At 32.1% G+C, this 26,799-nt stretch overlaps 1 protein-coding gene across 1 annotated transcript; it reads right to left on the bottom strand.

The window, feature by feature from the left end:
* Positions 1-14,748: 14,748 nt before the first annotated feature.
* On the bottom strand, positions 14,749-26,437 carry LOC143257805 (oxytocin receptor-like). The gene is made up of 2 exons (XM_076516835.1): positions 25,366-26,437; positions 14,749-15,069 (listed from the first exon to the last, which is right to left on the bottom strand). Exons 1-2 carry the CDS (start codon positions 26,435-26,437, stop codon positions 14,819-14,821), a joined length of 1,323 nt encoding a protein of 440 aa, XP_076372950.1. The 3' UTR covers positions 14,749-14,818.
* Positions 26,438-26,799: the final 362 nt, after the last annotated feature.

Raw genomic sequence — 26,799 nt, 5'->3', positions numbered from 1 at the left:
TGAGCGAGTCACTGGGAACCAAGAGTTTTGAATTTCGCACAAAGCTACTCGAGGGCTATCTGTGCTAGCTGTCCCTAATTTAGCAGTGTAAGACTAGAGGGAAGGCAGCTAGTCATCACCACCCACTGCCAACTTTTGGGCTACTCTTGTACCAACGAATAGTGGGATTGACCGTCACATTATAAAGCCCCCACGGCTGAAAGGGCGAGCATGTTTAGCGCGACGGGGATGCGAACCCGCGACCCTCAGATTTCGAGTCGCACGCCTCAACACGCTTGGCCATGCCAGGCCAACTATATTAGCATTTAAAACTCTTTCGTGTATCTGTAATGCTATTTACTCACCGATCTAACACAGAGGAGGAGCTCTGGTGAGGGAAAATTTAACTAAACTAATAATCAAAGAATGTGAATTATTCAATTGTCGCTTAATTTTAACTGTAACTGATGCTACGCAAGAGCTATCTGCGCTGGCCATCCCTAATTTAACAGTGTAAGACTAAATGGAAGGCAGCTAGTCTTCACCACCAACCGCCAACTAATCTCACACTACTAAATTAGGGACGGCTAGAGCAGATGGCCCTTGAGTAGCTTTGCGCGAAATTAAAAAACAAATGAAAATCAAATTTTCTTTCGGAGATGGAAATTTTAGTCACAAATGAACTTTCTAAGATGTTTAGCAACAAATCATTCGATATAAATGTAAAAGTTCTATGAATGTATGGTTTCTCAAGAATGTTTTCAACTTTTGCAATCAATCATAAACTGTCTTATTTAAAAGAAATATTCCCGACGTAGAGAGACGAGACTACACGTCTTGTTTAACACAGGTAAAATCTTCAATGCTCTGTTTTAATTGACACTTTATCTTTTGTTTTATCATCAGTATTACTAGGACAATGACTAGAAGTTCGCTTTTCTGAATGAATTTATTTCTAAGGTTGTTGTGAAACCAAGGATTACGAGATGTTTGAAAGACGTTTAATTCAGCTGATGATTGAAGATGCACTTTGAAATGTCATCGTCATTAGGGTCTGTGAAGATAACAAGTTTGTCAGGAATAGTGACAGAGCCCTTGTTATCATCTTCAAGTAGTGGACAGACATACTTTTTAAGATACGTCAGTTGTTTCTTTGAAAACGGGAAGAGACAATGTTACTTGTCAGCAGTATTTTGACACTAGATAGAGACAACTCTGTTTACAAGTTTTGATTTTGTCATTAGAGAGAAAACGAGAAACAACATTGCCTGTTACTTTTAGTTTAATTTTAGTTTAAACTTATCGGCTTCTCAGTGTTAGTTTTGATAATTTATTACAATACATAGAAATCTATGAAGCTTAACAACTTGTCAGTATTAGTTTTTGAAAATGCATTATAATACATAAAATATTTAGCGCTTACGAACTTGTGCTTAAAAAAATCAACTACGAAACTTCAGAGCCAATATGCCGCTGCTAAAAATATGGCGTTTACTTGTGTGTGTATATATACATATATAAACAGTAACTATGATACTCGTTTCCCTGTATCGACGAGACGTAGGGTATACAGCGTCACATGTAAACAGTAACAATAATATATGATAACAGCCCTTGTTCATTATCCATGGGATATTAACTGTTTCTTTGTTTTTCAGCTCATACTAAGGGCTATTTACTATCTGCCAACTACGAATATCAAAACCAGATTTTAATGTATAACTCTTAAGTTTTTTTTCTTTCTTGGGGGCATAGGTTTATAAGATATAGTATAAACTAGAAATATAACATTGTAGATAAACGCGATTGTTTCATTACCATGTTTTACCCACGAGTTCATTGACACGTGATTAAAGTTCACTAGTTGCTACTTTGCTGCCAATAGACGATGATGGTATTAGTTAATATTCAGAAACGGAAGTGGTTTCAAATGACAATTAGTATTGAAGCTTATCGAGCACGTGGCAGCAGCATGCGCATGGGATATATTTTTAAAAGCAAGTCGTGTCACTAGGCGGTTTTAAATCCTACTAGGTTTTTATTTCATTTTAAAAGTAGAGGCGGACTTAAAGTAGCAGAAAATTAGATCCAAAGCTAGCATAAAGAACAGAATATATTAGCACACTATTAAAGTCATAATCCCTGGTGACAAAATTCGGTACTTAATTTCCCTTGAAACATGCAATATGTAACTTTTTTTTTTTTTACAGATTGTTGCGTCAATATGGATGTAACAATAAAATATGTAGAAATATTTTGAGGGCATTATTATTACATAAGTTTTAATGTTTTTATATTATTATTTTTACGCTGTAATCTTTGAAACCATTTCTTTCATGAAAATAAATATATATATTCTAAAAAGAATAAGTTTATAGTTAAGAAACACAACGTAAAAAAAAACAACACAAAAAACAAGCAAAATAAATTAACCCGAATTTTACTTCCATTGTACAACGGGGAAAGCGCCGGTTCTCGTTTTGGCCCGGCATGGCCAAGCGCGTTAAGGCGTGCGACTCGTAATCCGAGCGTCGCGGGTTCGCATCCCCGTCGCGCCAAACATGCTTGCCCTTTCAGCCGTGGGGGCGTTATAAAGTGACGGTCAATCCCATTATTCGTTGGTAAAATAGTAGCCACAAGAGTGGGCGGTAGGTGGTGATGACTAGCTGCCTTCCCTCTAGTCTTACACTGCTAAATTAGGGACGGCTAGCACAGATAGCCCTCGAGTAGCTTTGTGCGAAATTCAAAAACAAACAAACAGAATTTTACTTTTTATTTCCAACATGCGCTACTATTATTATCTAGCAAATAAAAGCTACTTACGCTATGTGGATAAATAGTTTTTATTCAACATTTGACTGAAAACATTTTGTCGTAGTAGTTTAAATACTGGTCTGTTAAGCCTAATGAATATTGATGTTATGAATGGTAATAAAATAGTCTGCTGCACACAGTTACTGACGAATTGAAACTCTAATGTTAAAGAAAAATGTTTTCTGTTTCTGGGATTAAAACTTTTCTGGCGCAACTAAACGGTTAGCGTAGTGACGTCACTAACTTGCATGCTCTACTGTGATTGCTTCATTGTTGATTACGTCATTGCAGCAGTCCTAATCACCGGCTATTTATTATTCGTTTGTGTGTGGCGTGTGCACTTCGTTAAAATTAACAATTGTAAAGTGAGAGAAAAAGAGAGTAGGTTTACTTTAACGATTCCAATCGATATACACAGTGTCTCATTATATCGTTATATTAATAGTCTGTTGAAACAGAACTGACAAAGTAAAATAATATCATAAGTAACTTGTTGGTTTACAACTTTATCTCATCTTGAATTTTGTATAAGCTTAATCCATAAATGAAAGCTAAACCACTATAAATCAACAAACTATTGTTTGTTTGTTTTGAATTTCGCGCAAAGTTACTCGAGGGCTATCTGCGCTAGCCGTCCCTAATTTAGCAGTGTAAGACTAGAGGGAAGGCAGCTATTCATCACCACCCACCGCCCACTCTTGGGCTACTCTTTTACCAACAAAGAGTGGGATTGATCGTAATGTTATAACGTCCTCACGGCTGAAAGAGCGAGCATGTTCGGCGCGAGCGGGATTCAAACCCGCGACCCTTGGATTACGAGTCGAACGCCTTAATACGCTTGGCCATGCCGGGCCTATCAACAAACTAATACATATTTAACACTAAGTCGGTATAATTGGCTTTTGATGCGTTCAGTAGTGAATCTTGGTTATCTATATTTAATAAAAATGCGAAACCTGCTATTGTTTATGATGCGTAGATAAGTATACTGTATTCTGCAACTAGATGGAAATATTTTCATTTATCATTTTATTTAAATTATGATATAGAAAACTAGCTTAGAATTGCGGGAAAATCATTAATAAAAATTAATTAATATTATGTCCAGCAGCTACATGTACTAAGTAATTTCATGTATCCTTTAAGTGTATCATTGATAGATAATTAGCAAATACCAGATCGCTTATGGATGAAACACAGTTCGGATAATGGTTTGATGAGGATAAAATATTATCATTTGAAACAATAGATAAAGTGTAATGATAAAGATACCAATGATTGTATTATCCTTCCAATAAACATTTAGTTTAAAAAGTAATTATTACAATATTTAAATTCAACAATATGGGCAAGAAGACCAGGTAGTATGGGTATACTTTAAAGGTACCATATATACATACCGACCTTTTTTACACAAACTTAATCCTATGTATAAATTTAAGAAAACTGAAAAGACTGTTTCTTATTGAGGTTTAAAAAACCTGAGTTGTTTTTTTTGCCAATTTCTTTTTTGTAATTTCTTGATGTAACTCTCAGGTTTTTAAATACTCGGATTAATAACCACCGTAACGATTTATTAATTCAACTGATTTGTTAAAGTCAAGTTCAGATCTTCAATATATTGTTTTTACCGACTTTAAGTTGCAGTCTAATCTCTATTCGCGGCTCATCGGCCAGTTTGAAAGTTTATTGTGTGGCAAAGCACAGACAGCCAACTGAACCTGTTGAAATAATAAGTTTTAAAACGTTTAAATATTTAATTTTAATTTTCTGATGTAGTTAAAGTACCTTAGCAACATGATATTGTTATTGATTTAGTTAAAGTAAATTCGCAACATGATATTGTTATTGATTTAATTAAAGTACCTTAGCAACATGATATTGTTATTGATTTAGTTAAAGTACCTTAGCAACATGATATTGTTATTGATTTAGTTAAAGTACCTTAGCAACATGATATTGTTATTGATTTAGCTAAAGTACCTTAGTAACATGATATTGTTATTGATTTAGTTAAAGTACCTTAACAACATGATATTGTTAGTGATTGAGTTAAATTATCTTAATAACATACTCTTGCTATTGATTTAGTTAGGATACTTTAGTAACAAATTATTGCTATTGGCATAGATAACTTGCTTTAATTACATAATATTGCTATTAGTTTATATAACGTATCTTAGTACACAGTATTGCTATTAGTTTAGATAACGTACGTTAGTTACACAGTATTGTTGTTGGTTTAGATCACTTTCCTTAGTTACAAAGCATTGTTCTTGGTTTATGTAAGGTACCTTAGTTACATAGTATTTCTATTGGTTTAGATAAGGTACCTTTGTTACACAGCATTGTTGTTAGTTAAGATAGCTTACCTAAGTTACATAGTAATGTTGTTGGTTTAGATAAGGTACCTTAGTTACATAGTAATGCTGTTGACTTAGATAAGATACTTTAATTACATTGTATTGATGTTGGTTTAGATAAAGTACCTTTGTTACATAGTATTGTTGTTGGTTTAGATAAAGTACCTTTGTTACATAATATTCTTGTTGGCTCAGATAAGGTACCTTAATAACATTGTATTGTTGTTGGTTTAGATAAGGTACCTTAGTTACATAGTATTGTTGTGGTTTAGATAAGGTACCTTAATTACATTGTATTGTAGTTGGTTCAGATAAAGTACCTTAGTTACATAGTATTGTTGTTGGTTTAGATAAGGTACCTTTGTTACATAGTATTGTTGTTGGATCAGATAAGGTACCTTAGTTACATAGTATTGTTGTGGTTTACATAAGGTACCTTAATTACATTGTATTGTTGTTGGTTCAGATAAAGTATCTTAGTTTCATAGTATTGTTGTTGGTTTAGATAAGATACCTTTGTTAAATAGTATTGTTGTTGGTTCAGATAAGGTACCTTAGTTACATGGTATTGTTGGTTTAAATAAGGTACCTTAATTACATTGTATTGTTGTTGGTTTAGATAAGGTACCTTAGTTATACAGTATTATCATTATGTTACTCGTGACTTCATTTTTTTTATAGATGTGATTATAATTAGGTAAGAACATTATATGGCATATAAATAAATTTGTAAGGATAATCCTTACATAATCCTATTTGATATATAAGTTTATGAGGCATAGAAATATTATTAGCAAATGCTATAAATTCGATATACTCTAAACTTTACAGTGTTAGTAACGTATAATATAAGAGAAGACACAAATAAACAAAGTTTCATTATAATATAGGCATGCTGTGACTACCAATATTTATTAGTGTACTGATTATATTTTAGGTTAATTTGAATAAGATGGTATTTGTCATGCGAAATAAACAACGACTCTTAAACTCCCCAATAAGATACCAGCATTTTGACGTCATGCTCAAATATAGCAAACCGATTACTCTTTTTGTTTCTTCGTTATTGGGTGCAAAACTACACCATCGGTTGACTTTGTCCTGCCAATCGTAAGTATCGAAACTTAATTTTAAGTGTTATAACTTCTTGGAGTGTTCAGTGAACTCCCAGTAGACTAAATGTTGGAACAATTCCTTCTTACGTCGATAAAAAAAGGCACGTGTTTCTGAATTATCAGACTTTTCAGGTATTATGTGACGATTCTTTGTCAACTCTTCAAGTTCTGAGTGAATGTTTTATTGCAAAAAAAAACCAACAAAAACTAAACATGTAAAAACGAGATGAAAGCAAGAGTAGAAAGAAATGTTTTTATTTATAAGTTAGATGTGTTCGAAATTAATACTTAAGTAATTTCTTATAGTAGGAATGAGCTAAGACAAGTACTATTTTATAGTGTACAACAAAAGTCATCTGTCTTCATGTTTACCTGATTTTCATGTACATTTCGAAGACAACCTGACCAAACTATTTAAGTTTCCGTTTCTTTATGGTAGCAAGAAGATACAATACATATAATCTCCGATAATAGATGTTATTTTCTGACTAAAAATTCATCGGTTAATAAGACTAATAACCACCTTTTTTGTTATTTCATTTCAAATGTCTGCACTCTTTTCTCTATCTTAGTTATCAAAGCCCATGACTTTAACAATTGGAGAATTGTTAAGTGGATTAATACTATCTGATGTCTGACCTCTTAACAGAGGTGTTTTGTCTTTCTAAATAACTTCCAAGTTTATGACTACTGAAAGTGTAATGTATTTCTCGACTTAATCTCTGTATTGCTTTTATGTTGTTTCTAAACATTAAATGACTCAGTCAAGATATTTCTTTCTAAGCTTAGCTTCTATAACGTTGGTTTTGTCTCATAACCACTGATTTGTCCGTTTTGTACTTATCTCTATTTCAAAAGATCTTCCTATTGGTTCAGTTAGTTCTTTAGTTATTTTCTCTATCTGTTTAATGCTATCAGACATACTAGGGCATGATCAACTGTAACTTGTTCCGTAGAAGTTGCTCAGTTCTGCTGTCATGAGCAGTTCAAGAAAACGTTCAACATAGCGTGAAACAGTAGACACCCTTTGTCTACTCCAGCAGGTACTTAGTGAAAAATTCAGTGATGATAGTAAGTGACTTGATGAGGTTACAGTTTCGCATGACTGCCCGTAAAGCTTTCTGTCATACACGACTCAAGGCTTTGTTTAAAGTAGATGCATTGTAGTAGCTTTCTACATGTATCTAATATCCCACGTGTTTTATAACAAAACTTTCTGAAGTTAAATCTGAGCCGTTCTCTGCTTTGTTGTGGGACTAACCGAACCTGCTTATTTTGTAAGCATTAGTAGCATCAACATTGTCTTAGGTACGCTGTTTTGAAGAGACGTCGATGAACCGCGTTCGATCGTAAGTCATTTTTATCCTTGTAAACTCATGTTGAACGTTTGGAAGAGGATATGGACATTATTTTTGAAGTTCCTCTGGAATACTGTCTTTTCCTCCTCTTTTCAAAAAACTGTCAGCCATCTTCTTCCTGGTTTTCTTGTTTACAGGGCTGTAAGTAATAGATTTTCTTCAGAGTTTTCATGATTTGCACATCCAATTGTGAATGGTTACGTATTTCAATGATGCGCCGAGTTTGTATGCATTAAATAATAATTGGACCAAAACTTCACAATGATGAAGAAAACAGTTATCCAACCTAATTGAATAAAACATTCCACTTCAAAAGAAAACAGAATGTATCGGCTAAAACCTTGATTAGTTGTTAGTAGAATATTTTTAAAGAATCTTCTTTTGATATAATATACATACATTATTCCAACGACTCTACCTATTTCTTTTCTGACTGTTGTTGATCCAGCATGCATCTACGAAATCGTATATCTAACAGCTTAATTATAAAATGTAAAAACTGCACGTTAACAGTTAAAGCTTAGGAACTTAACTGACGCACTAATAAAACTATATTCACCGATTGTGCATAATTAGGTTTTGATTAATTAATTTAAATTAATTAATTTAAAGAAGTTTCGTGTATAACAGTGCCACTGACCTTCTAAATTTTAAGTCAATATTCATTATTTCTTGTGGTATTGTCTGTAACGTTATATATTTAGATTCATAGCAGAACATTCATTAAAATCCGGGGTTCGAATTCCCGCCGTGCATTACACTGAATTGCAGATGACACATTGTGATGCTAGGTATTAAGAAAATAACAGCACCACAGCTGTACTTGTCAAGTTTAAAAACAACCATTGCTAAAAAAGCTGGTAAAGTTTTAATAATAAAACAGTCTTCTGTGCTGTTATTATAAATTGTTTGATTGAGCTCTTAAGCTTAATAATAACTGCAGGAATCGAAATCCGGGTTTTAGCGCTATAAATCATCACTCTTATCGCTGAATCACCGGTGGTTAAGCTATCAAATGATACATACTAGTCTTCTATAAAACTGAATGAAATATCTGTGGAGTCTCACACTCCTCAATGAATGGAATATTTTGATATGGACAACTGTCGTTACCTTCTGAAACAAATGTTTTTCCCACTTTCTAACACTGTCGCTGAAACGTTTTGAATTTCTTTACCTCTGGTCGTTGGATATCTACAAAGGAGAGTAGCCTATAAATATGGTAAATATTAATAATGTCAAATTCAGAATTAATACGCTGGAAACTGATGTAGAATAACACACCAGGAGCCACTTATAACTTAGGGGTATGAATGAACACCTTTCGATATATCAACTAAAATGTTTTATATAAATACAATTAAGATATAGTATCAACTTTATCATACAACGATTGTATTGTTTGTCGGAACAATTAAAATCTTTTGACAAGAGCTATTACAAGTTCTGAAGATGTGCGAAACGCCGAGTGAAATAACAAGGATTTTTTTTTTCTTTTCGTTTTCAGGAAAGTGTTTTTCTACTTTTGTTGTCAAATGCGATGATGTACTTTAAGGCAATTGCTTTCTTCAAACGAAAAACAATTGTTCAATTATTTGGTCCTTGTTTTGTAATTATGTTACATGTAATAATTGACTCGGCATGGCCAGGTGGTTAAGGCACTCCACTCGTAATCTGAAGGTCACAGGTTTGAATCCCCCTCACACCAAACATACTTACCCTCTCGTTATATGTGACGGTCATCTAACTATTCGTTTGTGAAAGGGTAGCCCAAGAGTTGGCGGTGGGTGGTGATGACTAGCTGCCTTTCCTCTTGAACACTGCTAAATTAGGGACAGCAAGCGTAGATAGCCCTCGAGTAGCTTTGCTACTCAAAATACAAAACAAACCAAACATATAATAATTAATCTCCTAAATATCAGATGTGTAATATTAGGATATAAAAAACTATAAATTTGTGTTTATTGAAGGGCGTTATTTGTTGTTAAGTACCACTATGGATATTGAAATCTTGTTTTATATGAGTCTAAATCCCCATACATATGGCTGTGCCACTGGGGATATTTGTAGAATGTTTTGTTTTGTTTTTTGTTATTTCGCGCAAAGCTACACGAGGGCTATCAGCGCAAGTCGTCCCTAATTTAGCAGTATAAGACTAAAAGGAAGGTAGTCATCACCACCCACCGCCAACTTTTGGGTTACTCTTTTACCAACGAATAGTAGGATAAATAGTAACATTATAATCCCCTCGCAACCATTTGATTACGAGTCGAATGCCCTAACCACCTGGCCATGCCGGGCCTATTTATAGAAGGTTTGTTTGTTTGTTTTGGAATTTCGCACAAAGTTACTCGAGGACTATCTGTGCTAGCCGTCTCTAATTTAGCAGTGTAAGACTAGAGAGAAGGCAGCTAGTCATCACCACCCACCGCCAACTCTTGGGCTACTCTTTTACCAACGAATAGTGGGACTGACCGTCACATTATAACGCACCTACGGCTGGGAGGGCGAGCATGTTTGGCGCATTTATAGAAGGACTCTTGCTTTTGGAACTCACTTGTTTCAACTTACTATAAGTCATACAAATAAATTCAGCGTTTGCTTTGTAATAAATTATTCTACTGCCATTTAACGCAATAAATTAAAATACAAAATCCTCGGGTATTTTAAAAACAAATACTAGACTCTTAGAATCGTTTTTGTTTTTCTTAAATAACAACTGGTATATACGATTAAGCTTCAGAATAATTTTATTAACGCAGACTATTTAGAAAATATCTTATTCTGGGTAGATTACACGCAATAACCAATTTAAAATGTTAAAGTACTTACATTAAACGGTTGAAAGAACGTGAAATAATGTTCGTTCACCAAATTAACCATCTATAATATTTAGATAAATGATATGAACATCTTTGTATTTGACATTTTTTTATGTGTCACTTCTAGTAAATGTTTCGAGTGATTTTCTGACTTCTTGAAGTGAGAATAGAGTAGCGCCCCTTGCTTTCATAATTTGACCAATAACAGAGGATAGTAGAAGAAAATCCATTTTATTACACTTTTCGCAAAACAGTATTACATTAATACAGATATGTGGAAGCAGCGATATAATTATATTGATAAATATACGTAGTTTTACAGGCCTTCCATTCACTTAAGATGCAATTTCTGTATAATTTTTGTTTGTTCGGTAACTTCCTTGAATTTTCAACCGAGCATTTAAAGATTTCAAAATGTTAAGAAATAAATATTACTTCCGGTACACATTCGTCCAAGCAGATTTAGTTTATTTTCTGAATTTCGCGCAATGTTACACGAGGGCTATCTGCGCTAGCCGTCCCTAATTTAGCAGTGTATGACTAGAGGAAAAGCTGCTAGTCATCACCACCTACCGCCAACTCTTGGGCTACTCTTTTACCAACGAATAGTGGGATTGACCGTCACATTATAACGCTTCCATGGCTGAAATGGAAAGCATGTTTGGCGGGGCTGGGATTCGAACCCGCGATTCTCGGATTACGAGTCGAATACCTTAACCACCTGGCCATGCTGTGCCACTTCCAAGCAGACGGAAAAATCTCATTATCTATAATCAATTCTATATCGATGATATGTCGAAAATAGACCAGATAAAAAAGCTACTAATTTTATAATAATATGGCATGACCTTGGAAGGTTCTTTAATAAATCCTTCATTAATACTGAATACATAAAAATAATTATAAGTTACTTTAGTAACATTGTGTGAAAGATATTTTTTACATGATATTTTCCTAACGGATTCCCCCATCACACCAAACATGCTCGCGCTTTCAGCCGTGGGGACATTATAAAATGACGGTGAATCCCACCGTTCGTTGGTAAAAGAGCAGCCCAAGAGTTGGCGGTGGGTGGTGATGACTTGCTGCTCTCCCCCTAATCTTACACTGCTAAATTAGGGACAGCTAGCGCAGATAGCTCTCGTGTAGATTTGGGCGAAATTCAAAACAAACAAAATCTAACGGATTCATGTACTATACTTAGGAAGAGAGTGGGAGTATGTAATAGCAGCGACACTTGAACTTCTTTTAGAGAGAATTAGAGGCAATTAATATAAGGAACATTTTTAATTAAAAATTTGGAGCGGTCGTATACCCGATTCACTTTTATTATTCATCAAGATCTTTACCATCATATGTTAAACAGAAATTCTTTTAGTCAAGAGAGTAGATTAATGTATAAGACTTCGGGTTTAGTATAATTCATCATGCGAAAGGGGTTTTACTTCCTAAGCCTAAAACTGTAATTAGAATTCAAATTGGTCAATTACAATTCAAATTGGTCAATTAGAATTCAAAACATTTATGAGCTAAATGTTTGTACTTTAAAAACACAGAGCCATTAGATGAGCCTATATACCGCTGCTAAAATTTTACCTTCAAACACTCTGTAAAAAGATATTCAATAAGACGTTCGCAGAAAATACAAAATGTATACAACTTGACTACGGTTACTTGTTTTTTTTAAATGAATTCAAATGTCGAATATTAATGTACCTTCGAGACATTTAACAAACGATGGAAGAATAACTTGTTCAAACAAATATGTTCGCTGTATTATTATTAAGATATTAGTTCCTATGTATAGGAAAAAACAAAGAGTTATATGTGGAGTAAAAGCAGCAGCAGACAACTTAATTAAGAAGAACATGTATTTCTTCTGCGGAAGGATACGTATTACTCATTACATGTAAAGGTTTGCATCACACCAGTGGCACAGTGGTATGTCTGCGGACTTATACACTAAAAACCGGGTTTCGATACCCGCGGTGGGCAGAGCACACATAGCCCATTGTGTAGCTTTGTACTTAATTCTAAACAATCAATCAATCACACCGCTACAGATAAATAATACCAGAAACAAAAATGTGCACTAATATTATTAGCCGTTTGTAGCTGGTGTTACAGTTGTCACGATATTTTCTTAAATAATAATAAATCCACGTAAAACTCAATACACAGTGCATGACTTTTAATTAAAGTTTATCGTCTTATTTCTTATTACTCTGAGGTTTTCTCTGCTTTATTTCGCAATGTGAAGTCACAGTAGCTCTAAAAATTAAAAAAAAATTCTCATATGTTTTAGCTCCATCTACCGTGACTCCTCAGCGTTGAGTCTCAAATGCTAATACTTTAAAATTCGGGTTTCGATACTCGTGGTGGGTTGAGCGTAAATAGTCCATTGCGTGGCTTTGTGCTTAACCAAAAATAAGCTACGTGGATTTAATGTGAAACCTAAAATTTAAGAATAAGTAACATGCTGTTGACACGGTGTTTATTTGTTTGGAAGATTTTTTTATTCTTTACTGTTCTCGTCTGGAATGGCGGTAAATCTTGGAATTGACAACAGTAGAATCATGTGTTCGATTACAATCGGTGGACCCATATGATAGACGATGTGGCTTTGCTATTAGAAAACATATATATATAGTTTTTGGTAATATATCTTATTGTAGTGTGAAATACAATAAAACTATGGCCCAAGGAGATAACATGTGTACAGTCATATGAACATTCACCCACTTTAATTAACCTTTGGGCCCGGCATGGCCAAGCGTGTTAAGGCGTGCGACTCGTAATCTGAGGATCGCGGGTTCGCATCCCTGTGGCGCCAAACATGCTCGCTCTTTCAGCCGTGAGGGTGTTATAATGTGGCGGTCAATCCCACTATTCGTTGGTAAAGAGTAGCCCAAAGTTGGCGGTGGGTGGTGATGACTAGCTGCCTTCCCTCTAGTCTTACACTGCTAAATTAGGGACGGCTAGCAAAGATAGCCCTCGAGTAACTTTGTGCGAAATTTCAAAACAAACAAACAAACATTAACCTTTAAGGTCAAATCTCACAATTTGCTTAGAGAAGAGCATTACAGCAAATGATGCAGACTTGGCACCTTCCCTATAACCTGTCATTTTAAAATTCGGAGCAATTTTTTTGCGAATAGCATTTGGTCAGATACATGCAAAAATTTTAAAATAAACCGTAGCATGCTATATGTACCCATATCATCTCTGGAGCAAATAAACTTAAGGCATATTCGCATTCAATTGAGAAGTTGAAAGGTCTAAGTAAACCGATCATTATTTGTAATATAGCACAAAGCTAAACAATGAGGTATCTATTCTCTTTACACCACGGGTATCAAAACCCATTTTCTAGCGTTGTAAGTCCGCAGACATACCGTTATGTCATTGAGGGGAATAAACCAAACAAATTTCAGCTTTACTCTTTTACTTTACCCCATGGTGGGGTGGGGTCCGTACTTTAAAAACTGCCCAATTGGGGCGCATATCCGTGGTAGATGGGGACGTGTGCTAAGTTTGTTCCTATTACTTGAGAGTGGGGTTTCCAACAGAACGCCTCCAGGATTCCGGAGACAGGGCCAGGAACAAAACTTCTATATGGGTTCAGGTTCAACGACCCTGAAACATATTCGTGAAACCATATCATTATGGAGAGCATCTCAGTTCCCCTTCGTACCCTCTTGGTAGGGAGTCACGCCATATGGATAACAACACCTTTAAGACCATAACAAGTCCACCTGACAAATTTGTTCTTTCTAGTTCCCGAACTGTGGGAAGAGTTAGATGGGCGTTCATGCTTACAGAGCTTTGTATGTTGAAAATACGACTCTCCGCTAAGTATTTAAGGAACGTTTCAACCGGTCAACTGAAAATGTCACGCTGAATAGTGTTAAGTTGATGCTCGCTAACCACGTTTCATTGTAGCAATGCGGAATTGTTTGACACTTGTGTCATCGTTTGTGACAAACTGGAGACAGCTTTGGTACTTTTAATTATTTGCTGACATGTATACTGAGCTCTGTTGTTGAGGACACTTGTGTCATCGTTTGTGACAAACTGGAGACAGCTTTGGTACTTTAATTATTTGCTGACATGTCTACTGAGCTCTGCTGTTGAAGATACTTGTGTCAACGTTTGTTTGTGACAAACTGGAGACAGCTTTGGTACTTTAAAATATTTGCTGACATGTCTACCAAGTTCTTTTGTCGAGGACACTTGTGTTATCGTTTGTGACAATTTGGAGACAGCTTTGGTACTTTAAAATATTTGCTGACATGTCTACTGGACTATGCTGTTAAGAACATTTTTTTAACACACTCTTTTTCTGAGATATGAGCAATCCTCGGGTATCACAAGTGTTGATGACTGTTCCTTATATTGAGCGGGTAGGATGAACTCACTTCGTTTTCTGTCGGAGAGCTTCGACCAGTATTGTTCTTATTGTATGATTCAGCACTCTGGGCCAAAACGTCTCGAAGAACGCCACGACAACATACTTGTTTCAATGCAATGATGAGATTATGATTGAAAGCTAGATATATCAAAGGGTTAACACAGCTGTTCAAACTGGCAAGGAGCATTAGAATGGCAACCGTTGGTCCTAAAACAGAGAAAAAAATCGAATGAACATGAATACAAAGACATTAATGTTCAAATTATTTCGACACTGATAACACAATAATAACAATATTAACAGTGGTACTTAGAATGTCGTGTATATTAAATTCCACGGATCATAGATAAACTACAGTTTTTGATCTAAAAATAGGATACACATTACTAAACATAAAACTAATTGTGTAAACTTATTTATAAAATAAATGCACAGAATATTAACACTTAAAGTTTTAAAATAAACACACTAGATATACACTTAAAGATTAGAGTTAAAATAGAATAAACACATTAGATATACACTTAAAGATTAGAGTTAAAATTGAAAACAACCAAATACTGAACATAAAACACATCAACTGGTTATTCAAAACACATCCACTGGTTATTCAAAACACATCAACTGGTTGTTCAAAACACATCAACTGGTTGTTCAAAACACATCCACTGGTTATTCAAAACACATCAACTGGTTGTTCAAAACACATCAACTGGTTGTTCAAAACACATCAACTGGTTATTCAAAACACATCCACTGGTTATTCTCAGCTTTTCACAGTTTTTGAACACACATATCGCTAACTGATAATAACAGAGTCTGTGATCAACCTGTCTAGCAGAATACTACATCATCCAATGTTTCTTAGTTATTTAACTGTTTGAGAAAGAACAAACTTGTGAGAAAGAACAAATAATGTGCAACTGAAATAATAAAACGTTGAAAATATTTGACGAATGAAACTTATCTCTGAGAACTGAAGATTTTTTTATAAACTTTGCGCAAAGCTACACGAGGATTATTTGCACTAACCGTCCCTAATTTTGCAGAGTAAGACTAGAGGAAAGGCAACTAGTTATCACCGCCCACCGCCAACGTTTGAGGTACTCTTTTATCAACGAATAGCGAGATTAACCGTCACATTATAAAAACCACACGGATGAAAGAGCGAGCATGTTTGGTGCGACGGGGATTCGAATCGGCGACCCTCAGATTACGTGTCGATTGCCTTAACCACCTAGCCATGCCGCTCCAAGAGAAGTGAAGATAAATCCTGAAGTAAGCCATTTAACTCTATCAGTGGAACTTTCAGCTGCTAAAAGAAAAATAGTCTAGGATATTCGATGTTTTCAAATTTTTCGAACATAATTCACGCGCAAAGAGAGTCGAAGAAAGGTAAAGAAAACATAATTAATAAATTTTAATAATAGAAGGCATTTGTAATTACTTTCAGAAGCCTTTAATTACAAAGAAAATAATTATTTACAGATAGTTTAAATTTATTGTATGTATAAACGTACTACTAGTAGTAATTTTCAAAAAAAAATTTTTTTTTATTTTGTTACCATTATGCACTGAATATCTGAGTTACAAGCATTTGGAACTTGTAACATTTTCCAATATACGCTTTAAATATTCAGTTATTTTTATATGCTCATAATAAACGGGCACTGTAATCAAATAATAGACTGAGTTCCTACAAATAAATAAATAAGAGTTGTGTTGTGTTTGTTTTTCTGATAGCAAAGCCACATCAGGCTATCTGCTGAGACCACCGAGGGGAATCGAACCCCTGATTTTAGCGTTGTAAATCCGAAGAAACTTATGATTTCCGCTGCAGTAGCGGGGTGAAAATAAGAGTTACAACAATCTTGAACGTTTCTGAAATTCATGGCTTTAATATTAGTCGACATTTCACTTAATACAGATTAAATAACATATACAAACATTTCTGTTTATATTATCAGCGATGATTATCTAGGAAATACAATGATATGAATGGGTCAATTGGTTTAAAATGTTGTTATCATTGTGAGGTATGCCATAACCAAGACGTCGATATTACCACAGAAAATGTTGCTTTGATTAAAAGTTGATCATTATTGAATATCCAAATATGATATAATATGACAGTAGAGGACAAAGCACATTACCAGTAAGTAAATAAACACTCCCAAACCCAGGTTGGCCAGATCATGCATCTATTCCAGATGTGAACTTTTTATAACTACTTCAAGACAGCTTATTTTGTTTATTTTTTTGAATTCCTTGCAAATCTACACGAGGATTATCTGTGCTAGCTGTCTCTAATTTAGCAGTGCAAGACAAGAGGAAAGGCAGCTGGTCATCATTACCCAACACCAGCGCTTGGGCTACTCTTTCACCAGTACTGGGGTTTATAATCACATTATAACTCCCTCACGACTGAAATGGTGAGCATGCTTGGTGCGACAGGGATTCGAACCCGCGACCCTCAGATTACGAGTCAAACGACTTAACCCACCTGACCACGCCCAGCCATACGCCAAGACAGATTGGCCAGATATGTGTCTGTTCTATACGAAAACTTGTTATAGTTACATCACGATGCAAATTTGAAACGTAATATCATTTCTATGACAGTCAGGTCTTTACTATTGGTATATAATTGCTAAGCACTTTGTAAATCAACACATATATCCTGAAACACTCAACAATACAGTACATGGTAAAATAAGTCACATCACAAACATTATTCAGTCTCAGGCCACCTAATGCTAGGTAATGGCAGACTCCAAACATTCCTTAGGTTAAAATTGGACCGTTTGTGATATATATATATATATTGAAGTTTTCATGGTGCGAAATTCAGCGGTTTTCTAACACATATCTGTTTTTGTAATGGCGTCTCATGGACCAGCTTAATAAGGGACTTTTGGCTGTAAGACATTTCTATAAATTCTTGTGGTGTTTTGATAGTATGTCATGTTTGTAAGGTGTTGGGGAGTTTCCTTTTTTTAACAACAGCTGTATTGTAATATATTACAACAGCCCTCTGTAAATTACGGAGGAAAGGAGGTGAAAAATACACATGACACCAGCTAATAACCTAAACCGATTCTCAATCCTGTAAATTCTGTTTATCAGGTTACACACTTGGACGTTAAGAGGGCAGTTAAGTTCAACGACTAATCGCCATATTATTTGAACTATTGCTTTATCATTAGGAAATGAGGTTGGAAAACAAAAGTCTTTGTATGACACAGAAGTCCAAAACCAACAGAATAACCTTTTCATCCCATGAGAAGAAAAAGAATGGTAGAGAATTATTCTTGTAAAATTACTGCAGGACAGATGTAAACTTACTCTAGTACTGTCTTCATAAAATATATATCAAGCGACGCCTTCTTTCAATCAGTATCATATCTTGAAACGACAAGTATCACAGCTGCTATCACATATTCCTGCTCAAGTATCACAGCTGCTATCACATATTCCTGCTCAAGTATCACAGCTGCTATAACATATTCCTGCTCAAGTATCACAGCTGCTATCACATATTCCTGCTCAAGTATCACAGCTGCTATCACATATTCCTGCCATTGTTTGAAAACAATAATTTAGAATAATTTTCTAACAGAAAATTCATCTAGGTTTGGCGATTATTTTCTCAGGAATTTTCGTTAAACTGTCTGTAAGTCAGAACAGAATAGGGCGGTATTTCTGTTGTGATGCGTGATGACAATTGAACAATTCAGACAACATGGCTGATGATATGCTAACGGAAAATATATCATTATTACATCAAGATCTTCCATGTATCTACGTCAGTAAACAGTTTATCAAATAAGCAGTATTTTCATGCTAAAGGGGTTCAATCAGCCCAAATCAGAAAACAAAATCAGCCTGAATCAGAAAACAACTACTTGAAAATCAGTTCATTGTTGCTTTCTCATGACCAGACAAGTTGATAAATACAATACGGAAAAGCTTTTGATATTTCGTCTTTGTAGTTCCCTGCGAAAATGCTCCAAACAACCAACATATAGATACAGTATAATCTTAGTTCCTTGCCAAAAGTAGGATATCGTCGAACAGTAATAGATTTAAGGACGGCTGAGACCTTTAATGGACTACAATTATCTGATGATACAACAGAAGACGACGTTTCCATTTTATCCTCTTCAAATTTCAGTTCTTATAAATATAGTGTGTTAAAGTTTTTCTACCATAAAAATTGCAAAGGGCTAAATAATCTCTAACCTTTTGTTTCATTTCGGTTGATAAAATAAAGCACGATTCTTTCTGGAGTTTGTTTATTGGTAATATGTGTATAGTATAATATATATTTACTGGTAATATGTGTATAATATAATGTATATTTACTGGTAATATGTGTATAGTATAATGTATATTTACTGGTATATATGTGTATAGTACAATGTATATTTACTGGTATATATGTGTATAGTATAATGTATATTTACTGGTATATATGTGTATAGTATAATGTATATTTACTGGTATATATGTGTATAGTATAATGTCTATTTACTGGTATATATGTGTATAGTATAATGTATATTTACTGGTATATATGTGTATAGTATAATGTATATTTATTGGTAATATGTGTATAGTATAATGTATATTTACTGGTAATATGTGTATAGTATAATGTATATTTATTGGTAATATGTGTATAATATAATGTATATTTATTGGTAATATGTGAATAGTATAATGTATATTTACTGGTAATATGTGTATAGTATAATGTATATTTACTGGTAATATGTGTATAGTATAATGTATATTTATTGGTAATATGTGTATAATATAATGTATATTTATTGGTAATATGTGAATAGTATAATGTATATTTACTGGTAATATATGTATATAGTATAATGTATATTTACTGGTAATATGTGTATATAGTATAATGTATATTTACTGGTAATATGTGTATAGTATAATGTATATTTATTGGTAATATGTGTATAGTATAATGTATATTTACTGGTAATATGTGTATAATATAATGTATATTTACTGGTATATATGTGTATAATATAATGTATATTTACTGGTATATATGTGTATAATATAATGTATATTTACTGGTATATATGTGTATAGTATAATGTATATTTACTGGTATATATGTGTATAGTATAATGTATATTTACTGGTATATATGTGTATAATATAATGTATATTTACTGGTATATATGTGTATAGTATAATGTATATTTATTGGTATATATGTGTATAATATAATGTATATTTATTGGTATATATGTGTATAGTATAATGTATATTTACTGGTATATATGTGTATAGTATAATGTATATTTACTGGTATATATATGTGTATTATAATGTATAATGTATATTTACTGGTATATATGTGTATAGTATAATGTATATACTGTATATATTACTGGTATAATGTATATATGTTAATGGTAATATGTGTATGGTATAATGTATATTTACTGGTAATATGTGTATATGTATTATAATGTATATTTACTGGTATATATATGTATAGTATAATGTATATTTACTGGTATATATACGTATGGTATAATATATGTATATTTACTGGTAATATAGTATATTATAATGTATATTTACTGGTAATATGTGTATAGTATAATGTATATTTACTGGTATATATGTGTATAGTATAATGTATATTTACTGGTATATATGTGTATAGTATAATGTATATTTACTGGTATATATGTGTATAGTATAATGTATATTTACTGGTATATATGTGTATAGTATAATGTATATTTACTGGTAATATGTGTATAGTATAATGTATATTTACTGGTAATATGTGTATAGTATAATGTATATTTATTGGTATATATGTGTATAGTATAATGTATATTTACTGGTAATATGTGTATAGTATAATGTATATTTACATTACATTATATGTGCATATTATAATGTATATTTACTGGTATATATATGTGTGTATAATGTATATTTACTGGTAATATATGTGTATAGTATAATGTATATTTACTGGTATATATGTGTATAGTATAATGTATATTTACTGGTAATATGTGCATATATTATAATGTATATTTACTGTATATATATGTATATATAATGTATATTTACTGGTATATATGTGTATAGTATAATGTATATTTACTGGTGGTATACGTATAATGTATATTGGTAATGTGTATATACTATTATAATGTATATGTGGTATAATGTATAATATAACGTATATTTATTGGTATATATGTGTATGGTATAATGTATATTTACTGGTATATATATGTGTATAGTATAATGTATATTTACTGGTATATATGTATGTGTATAGTATAATGTATATTTACTGGTAATATGTGTATAGTATAATGTATATTTACTGGTATATATGTGTATAGTATAATGTATATTTACTGGTATATATGTGTATAGTATAATGTATATTTATTGGTAATATGTGTATAGTATAATGTATATTTATTGGTAATATGTGCATAGTATAATGTATATTTATATATGTGTATATTTAATGTATATTTACTGGTATATATGTGTATAGTATAATGTATATTTATTGGTAATATGTGTATAGTATAATGTATATTTATTGGTACATATGTGTATAGTATAATGTATATTTATTGGTAATATGTGTATAGTATAATGTATATTTATTGGTAATATGTGTATAGTATAATGTATATTTACTGGTAATATGTGTATAATTATAATGTATATTTACTGGTAATATATTGTATGGCAATATAATGTATATTTATTGGTAATATATGCGCATATGGTATAATGTATATTTACTGGTAATATATGTGTATAGTATAATGTATATTTATTGGTAATATGTGTATAGTATAATGTATATTATATGTATATTTTTAATGTATTACTGGTATATATATGTGTATATATATATTTACTGGTATATTTATTGGTATATATATGTATGTTACTGGTATGTATATATGCATATAATGTATATTTACTGGTAATATGTGTATAGTATAATGTATATTTACTGGTAATATGTGTATAGTATAATGTATATTTACTGGTATATATGTATATAGTATAATGTATATTTATAATGTAATATGTTATAATTATAATGTATATTTACTGTGTATATAATGTATAATTATAATGTATATTTACTGGTATATATATGTGTATAGTATAATGTATATTTATGGTAATATGCGTATAATAGTATAATGTATATTTATTATATGCGTATAGTATAATGTATATTTACTGGTAATATGTGTATAGTATAATGTATATTTACTGGTAATATGTGCATAGTATAATGTATATTTACTGGTATATATGTGTATAGTATAATGTATATTTACTGGTAATATGTGTATAGTATAATGTATATTTACTGGTATATATATATGTATAGTATAATGTATATTTATGGTAATATATAATATATAAGTATAATGTATATTTACTGGTATATATGTATATTATATATGCATATAGTATATATTTACTATATTTACTGGTAATATGTGTATAAAGTATAATGTATATTTACTGGTATATATGTGTATAGTATAATGTATATTTACTGGTATATATGTGTATAGTATAATGTATATGTGTATATTATATTTACTGGTATATATATGTGTATGGTATAATGTATATTTATTGGTAATATATGTGTATAGTATAATGTATATTTATTGGTATATATGTATATGTATTGTATATATATAATGTATAATGTATATTGGTAATAGTATATGTATAATTTATATGGTATAATGTATATTGGTATAGTGGTATAATGTATATTTATTGGTAATATATGTATAGTATAATTGTATATTATATTATTGGTAATATGTGTATAATATATAATGTATATTTATTGGTAATATGTATGGTATATGTGTGGTATAATGTATATAATGTATATTTACTGGGTATGTATGTGTTATATAGTATAATGTATATTTACTGGTATATAATGTATATGTTATTTTGGTATATATGTATATAGTATAATGTATATTTACTGGTAATATGTGTATATAGTATAATGTATATTTATTGGTAATATGTGTATATTATAATGTATATTTACTGGTATATATGTGTATATTATAATGTATATTTACTGGTACATAATATATTATAATGTATACTGCTTAATATATGTGTATAGTATAATGTATATTTATTGGTAATATATGTGCATAGTATAATGTATATTTACTGGTATATATGTGTATATATTATAATGTATATTTACTGGTTAAAATATGTTATTGCATATTATAATGTATATTTTATATATGTATATAATGTATATTTACTGGTAATATGTGTATATTATAATGTATATTTACTGGTATTTATATATATATATATATAATGTATATTTACTGGTAATATGTGTATAGTATAATGTGCATTTACTGGTAATATATGCATGCATAATGTATATTTACTGCATATATGTGCATATATTTAACGTATATTTATGGTAATATATGCGCATAGTATAATGTATATTTACTGGTATATATGTATAATTATAATGTATATTACTAATGGTATAATAATGTATATTTACTGGTAATATCTGCATAACGTATATTTTGTATAATGTATAATGTAATATTTACTGGTTAATATATGCATAATTATAATGTATGTTATGGTATATATATGTATTTACTTATTGGTAACATATGTATATATGTATGTTACTGGTAATACGTATGTATAGCATAATGTGTATTTATGGTATAATGTATATAATGTATGTTATATGGTAATATGTGTATGTGCATGGTATAATGTATATATTATTATGGGGTAATATGTATTTACTTGGTATATATATGGTATAATGTATATTTATTGGTAATATGTGTATGGTATAATGTATATATTTATTGTGTATTATAATATGTGTATATAGTATAATGTATATTTACTTACATTAATATAATGTATATACTGGTATATATGTATATTAATGTATATTATGGTATATATGTGCATATTATAATGTATATTTACTGGTAATATGTGTATAATATAATGTATATTTACTGGTATATATGTGTATAGTATAATGTATATTTACTGGTATATATGTGCATATTATAATGTATATTTACTGGTATATATGTGCATAGTATAATGTATATTTACTGGTATATATGTGTATAATATAATGTATATTTACTGGTATATATGTGTGTTGTATAATGTATATTTACTGGTATATATGTGTATAGTATAATGTATATTTACTGGTATATATGTGTATAGTATAATGTACTTTACATTCTTATAATGTGTAGAGAAAACGTAAATAACTCAAGGTCTGTGTTTAATAATACAAATAAAAAAACACAATATACACGTATATATATTCCAGTTACATGGGAAGTCAGATAAATATGTTTTACGTTTCACAGGTAAATCATATAAGACGATCCAAAACAACCTTTACTTTATAATACTTTTCTCAAACTTCTCTGTAAAGTTTCTTTGGACGATATTAAAAGAGATAATTTGTCTTTATTTTTAGTGTATTTGTAAGATCATTTTCTTCAAAACAAAAATGACTTTCAGTTGTTATATGCCGTTGATAAAACGTCTACCAAATTTCCCTGCTCTCTTGAAATTATATTTTCAAACAGTTTATTTTTTTAATTTCGCGCAAAGCTACTCGATGGCTATCTGCACTAACCGTCCCTAATTTAGCAGTGTAAGAGCAGAGGGAAGGCAGCTAGTCGTCACCACCCACCGCCAACTCTTGGGCTACTCTTTTACTAACAAATAGTGGGATTGAGCATGACATTATAACGCACCTACGGCTGAAAGGGGCGAGCATGTTTGGTGTGACGGGGATTCAAACCCGCGACACTCATATTACGAGTCAAACGCCTTAACCCACGTGGCCAGGCCGGGCCCATTTTCAAACAGAAACTTACACTCCTATTTTCGGACTAACGCGAAACAGTAAAGACAACTGTACGTTTTCTATTTTACAAAATCATTTAAAGCAAAGTTTCTTGAATAATTTTTCTAGCATCAATATAGTCCGCCGGTTGGACAATGGTAAGTTTATGGACTTGCAAATCGAAATTCGTGGCTCGATTCCCCACGATAGACACAGCTTTACGGTAATAAACAAACAATTGTATATACATGTATATGATTAAATTCCATTTCAAACAATTTATACTTTTTGGTCTATCCAAATATGACCACAACATTACAAATATTATTCTAAGTGGACTTTTTAACACTTCAATAAGCTTTTACTGATATGACACTTATAAAGTTTTGCGTGAAATTCAAAAGAACAAACAACCACTCTATTAAATAATTTTTAAATACTATTTATGCTTCTATAAATGTTCTGATTTATGAAAACTTAAACAACGAATGTGAATACTATATATTAATAAAGCTGATAAGTATGAAACGAGGACTAACCTTTCCATACTGATGAATTCTGAGCATACGGGCTCCAGTAAGCCCAGAGCTGGACTACAAGAAACGGTGTTGAACAGAGAATGTAACAAGCAATCACTACTATAGTAATTCTAATACTCTTGACTTTAGCACGTGACAAGTCACGCACTGAGCGACAGTGACTTCTGGGCTCAGAAACGTTTTCGTGACAATTTGCTCTTATGGCGGATAAATCGTTAAGATTATATATTTCCACTTCACCTCGTCCCATGAAGCGGTAGGATCTTCCTGCAAGTAGTACTACTGGACGTATGGAAAGTTTTGAATTTTCCCTGTTCTGCCTCGAATCATAGGCTGAAGTATGGTGCCCGAAATTCTTCCTTTTCAGATAATAATTATTACATACAGTTTTAGTGACACGAACGTAAGTGAACGTAATTACAAGAAGTGGAATAAAGAACTGAGATACGGTATACCATAGAACGTAGACCTTTTCGCCCCATGGCTGAATGAATGTCCCCCAACAATCGAAAACAACGGGATCAGACGAAACTTGCTGGAAAGAGAAAATGAAAGCTTGCGGTGAACAACAGAGGAGTGAGATCGCCCAAGCTCCAAAAATCATTACCTTGGATTTATGGGGGGTCCAAGTATAGCTTGTCAGAGGAAAACAAATAGCTTGATAGCGGTCTATGGCGGTTGCCATCAAGATATAGGATGATAAATAGGGACCTAGGATCTGCAAGTACTTGACTATTTTGCATAAAACGTTTCCTCCATAAAATCGATGTGTAGCGTCCCAGGCAAGTTGGGGTAAGACATGGAAGAATGCGGTGATAAGGTCCGAGACACACAAATGTAAAAGAAAGTAATGCATTCTAGTCATGTTGATACGTTTCATGGCTAGCGCCACCAGAACACAAGTATTTCCTATGATGGTCAGTATGAAGATCGTAGTTAAAACTCCGACCTCTGCTCGAGCTATATTCTCGTTACGTTGTGCATGTCCAGCCGTGATGTTCTCTATGTACGAAAAATTCGTAAATGATCCATTTGTAAGTTTCATCGTTTGTGTTTCTCTTAACGGAGGCATTTCGGTAGTTGAACTAGAGAAAAATTATTCGCTAATCGTATACATCCTTGTCTGTATATTTTTTATAGAATAAATTGATTCTAAGACAGGAAATGTTATACGGGACTGTAGGTAAAGAGGGCGCTTCAGTTGTATTTTAAATATGGTTCTCCAAAAACCTTACACTCAAAACTTCCATGGGATGAAGTAAGTAAAAAATATGGAAAACTAATTCATCTTGATTTATAAAACTTAGAATGGTGCAATAGTAGATCAGAGTTTTAGATCCATATTGTCTCATAAATTTTGTTCTTCGAATGATTTTGTATTAGAAATCTAACAACAGTAACTTCTGTACAAAAGCAAAATACGTCATGAATTAT

This window comes from Tachypleus tridentatus, chromosome 7 (assembly GCF_004210375.1).
Source record: "Tachypleus tridentatus isolate NWPU-2018 chromosome 7, ASM421037v1, whole genome shotgun sequence".
Taxonomy (NCBI): domain Eukaryota; kingdom Metazoa; phylum Arthropoda; class Merostomata; order Xiphosura; family Limulidae; genus Tachypleus; species Tachypleus tridentatus.
The sequence above is the reverse complement of the archived record's forward strand: the minus strand, read 5'-3'. Positions and strand labels throughout refer to the sequence as shown.

Bases quoted from the DNA above. Each gene is read 5' to 3' on its own strand.
- LOC143257805 (XM_076516835.1), bottom strand. From the start codon at position 26,437: ATGCCTCCGTTAAGAGAAACACAAACGATGAAACTTACAAATGGATCA. The intron at 15,070-25,365 runs GTTAGTCCTCGT...TCTCTGTTTTAG, and splicing joins GAATTCATCAGTATGGAAAG to GACCAACGGTTGCCATTCTA.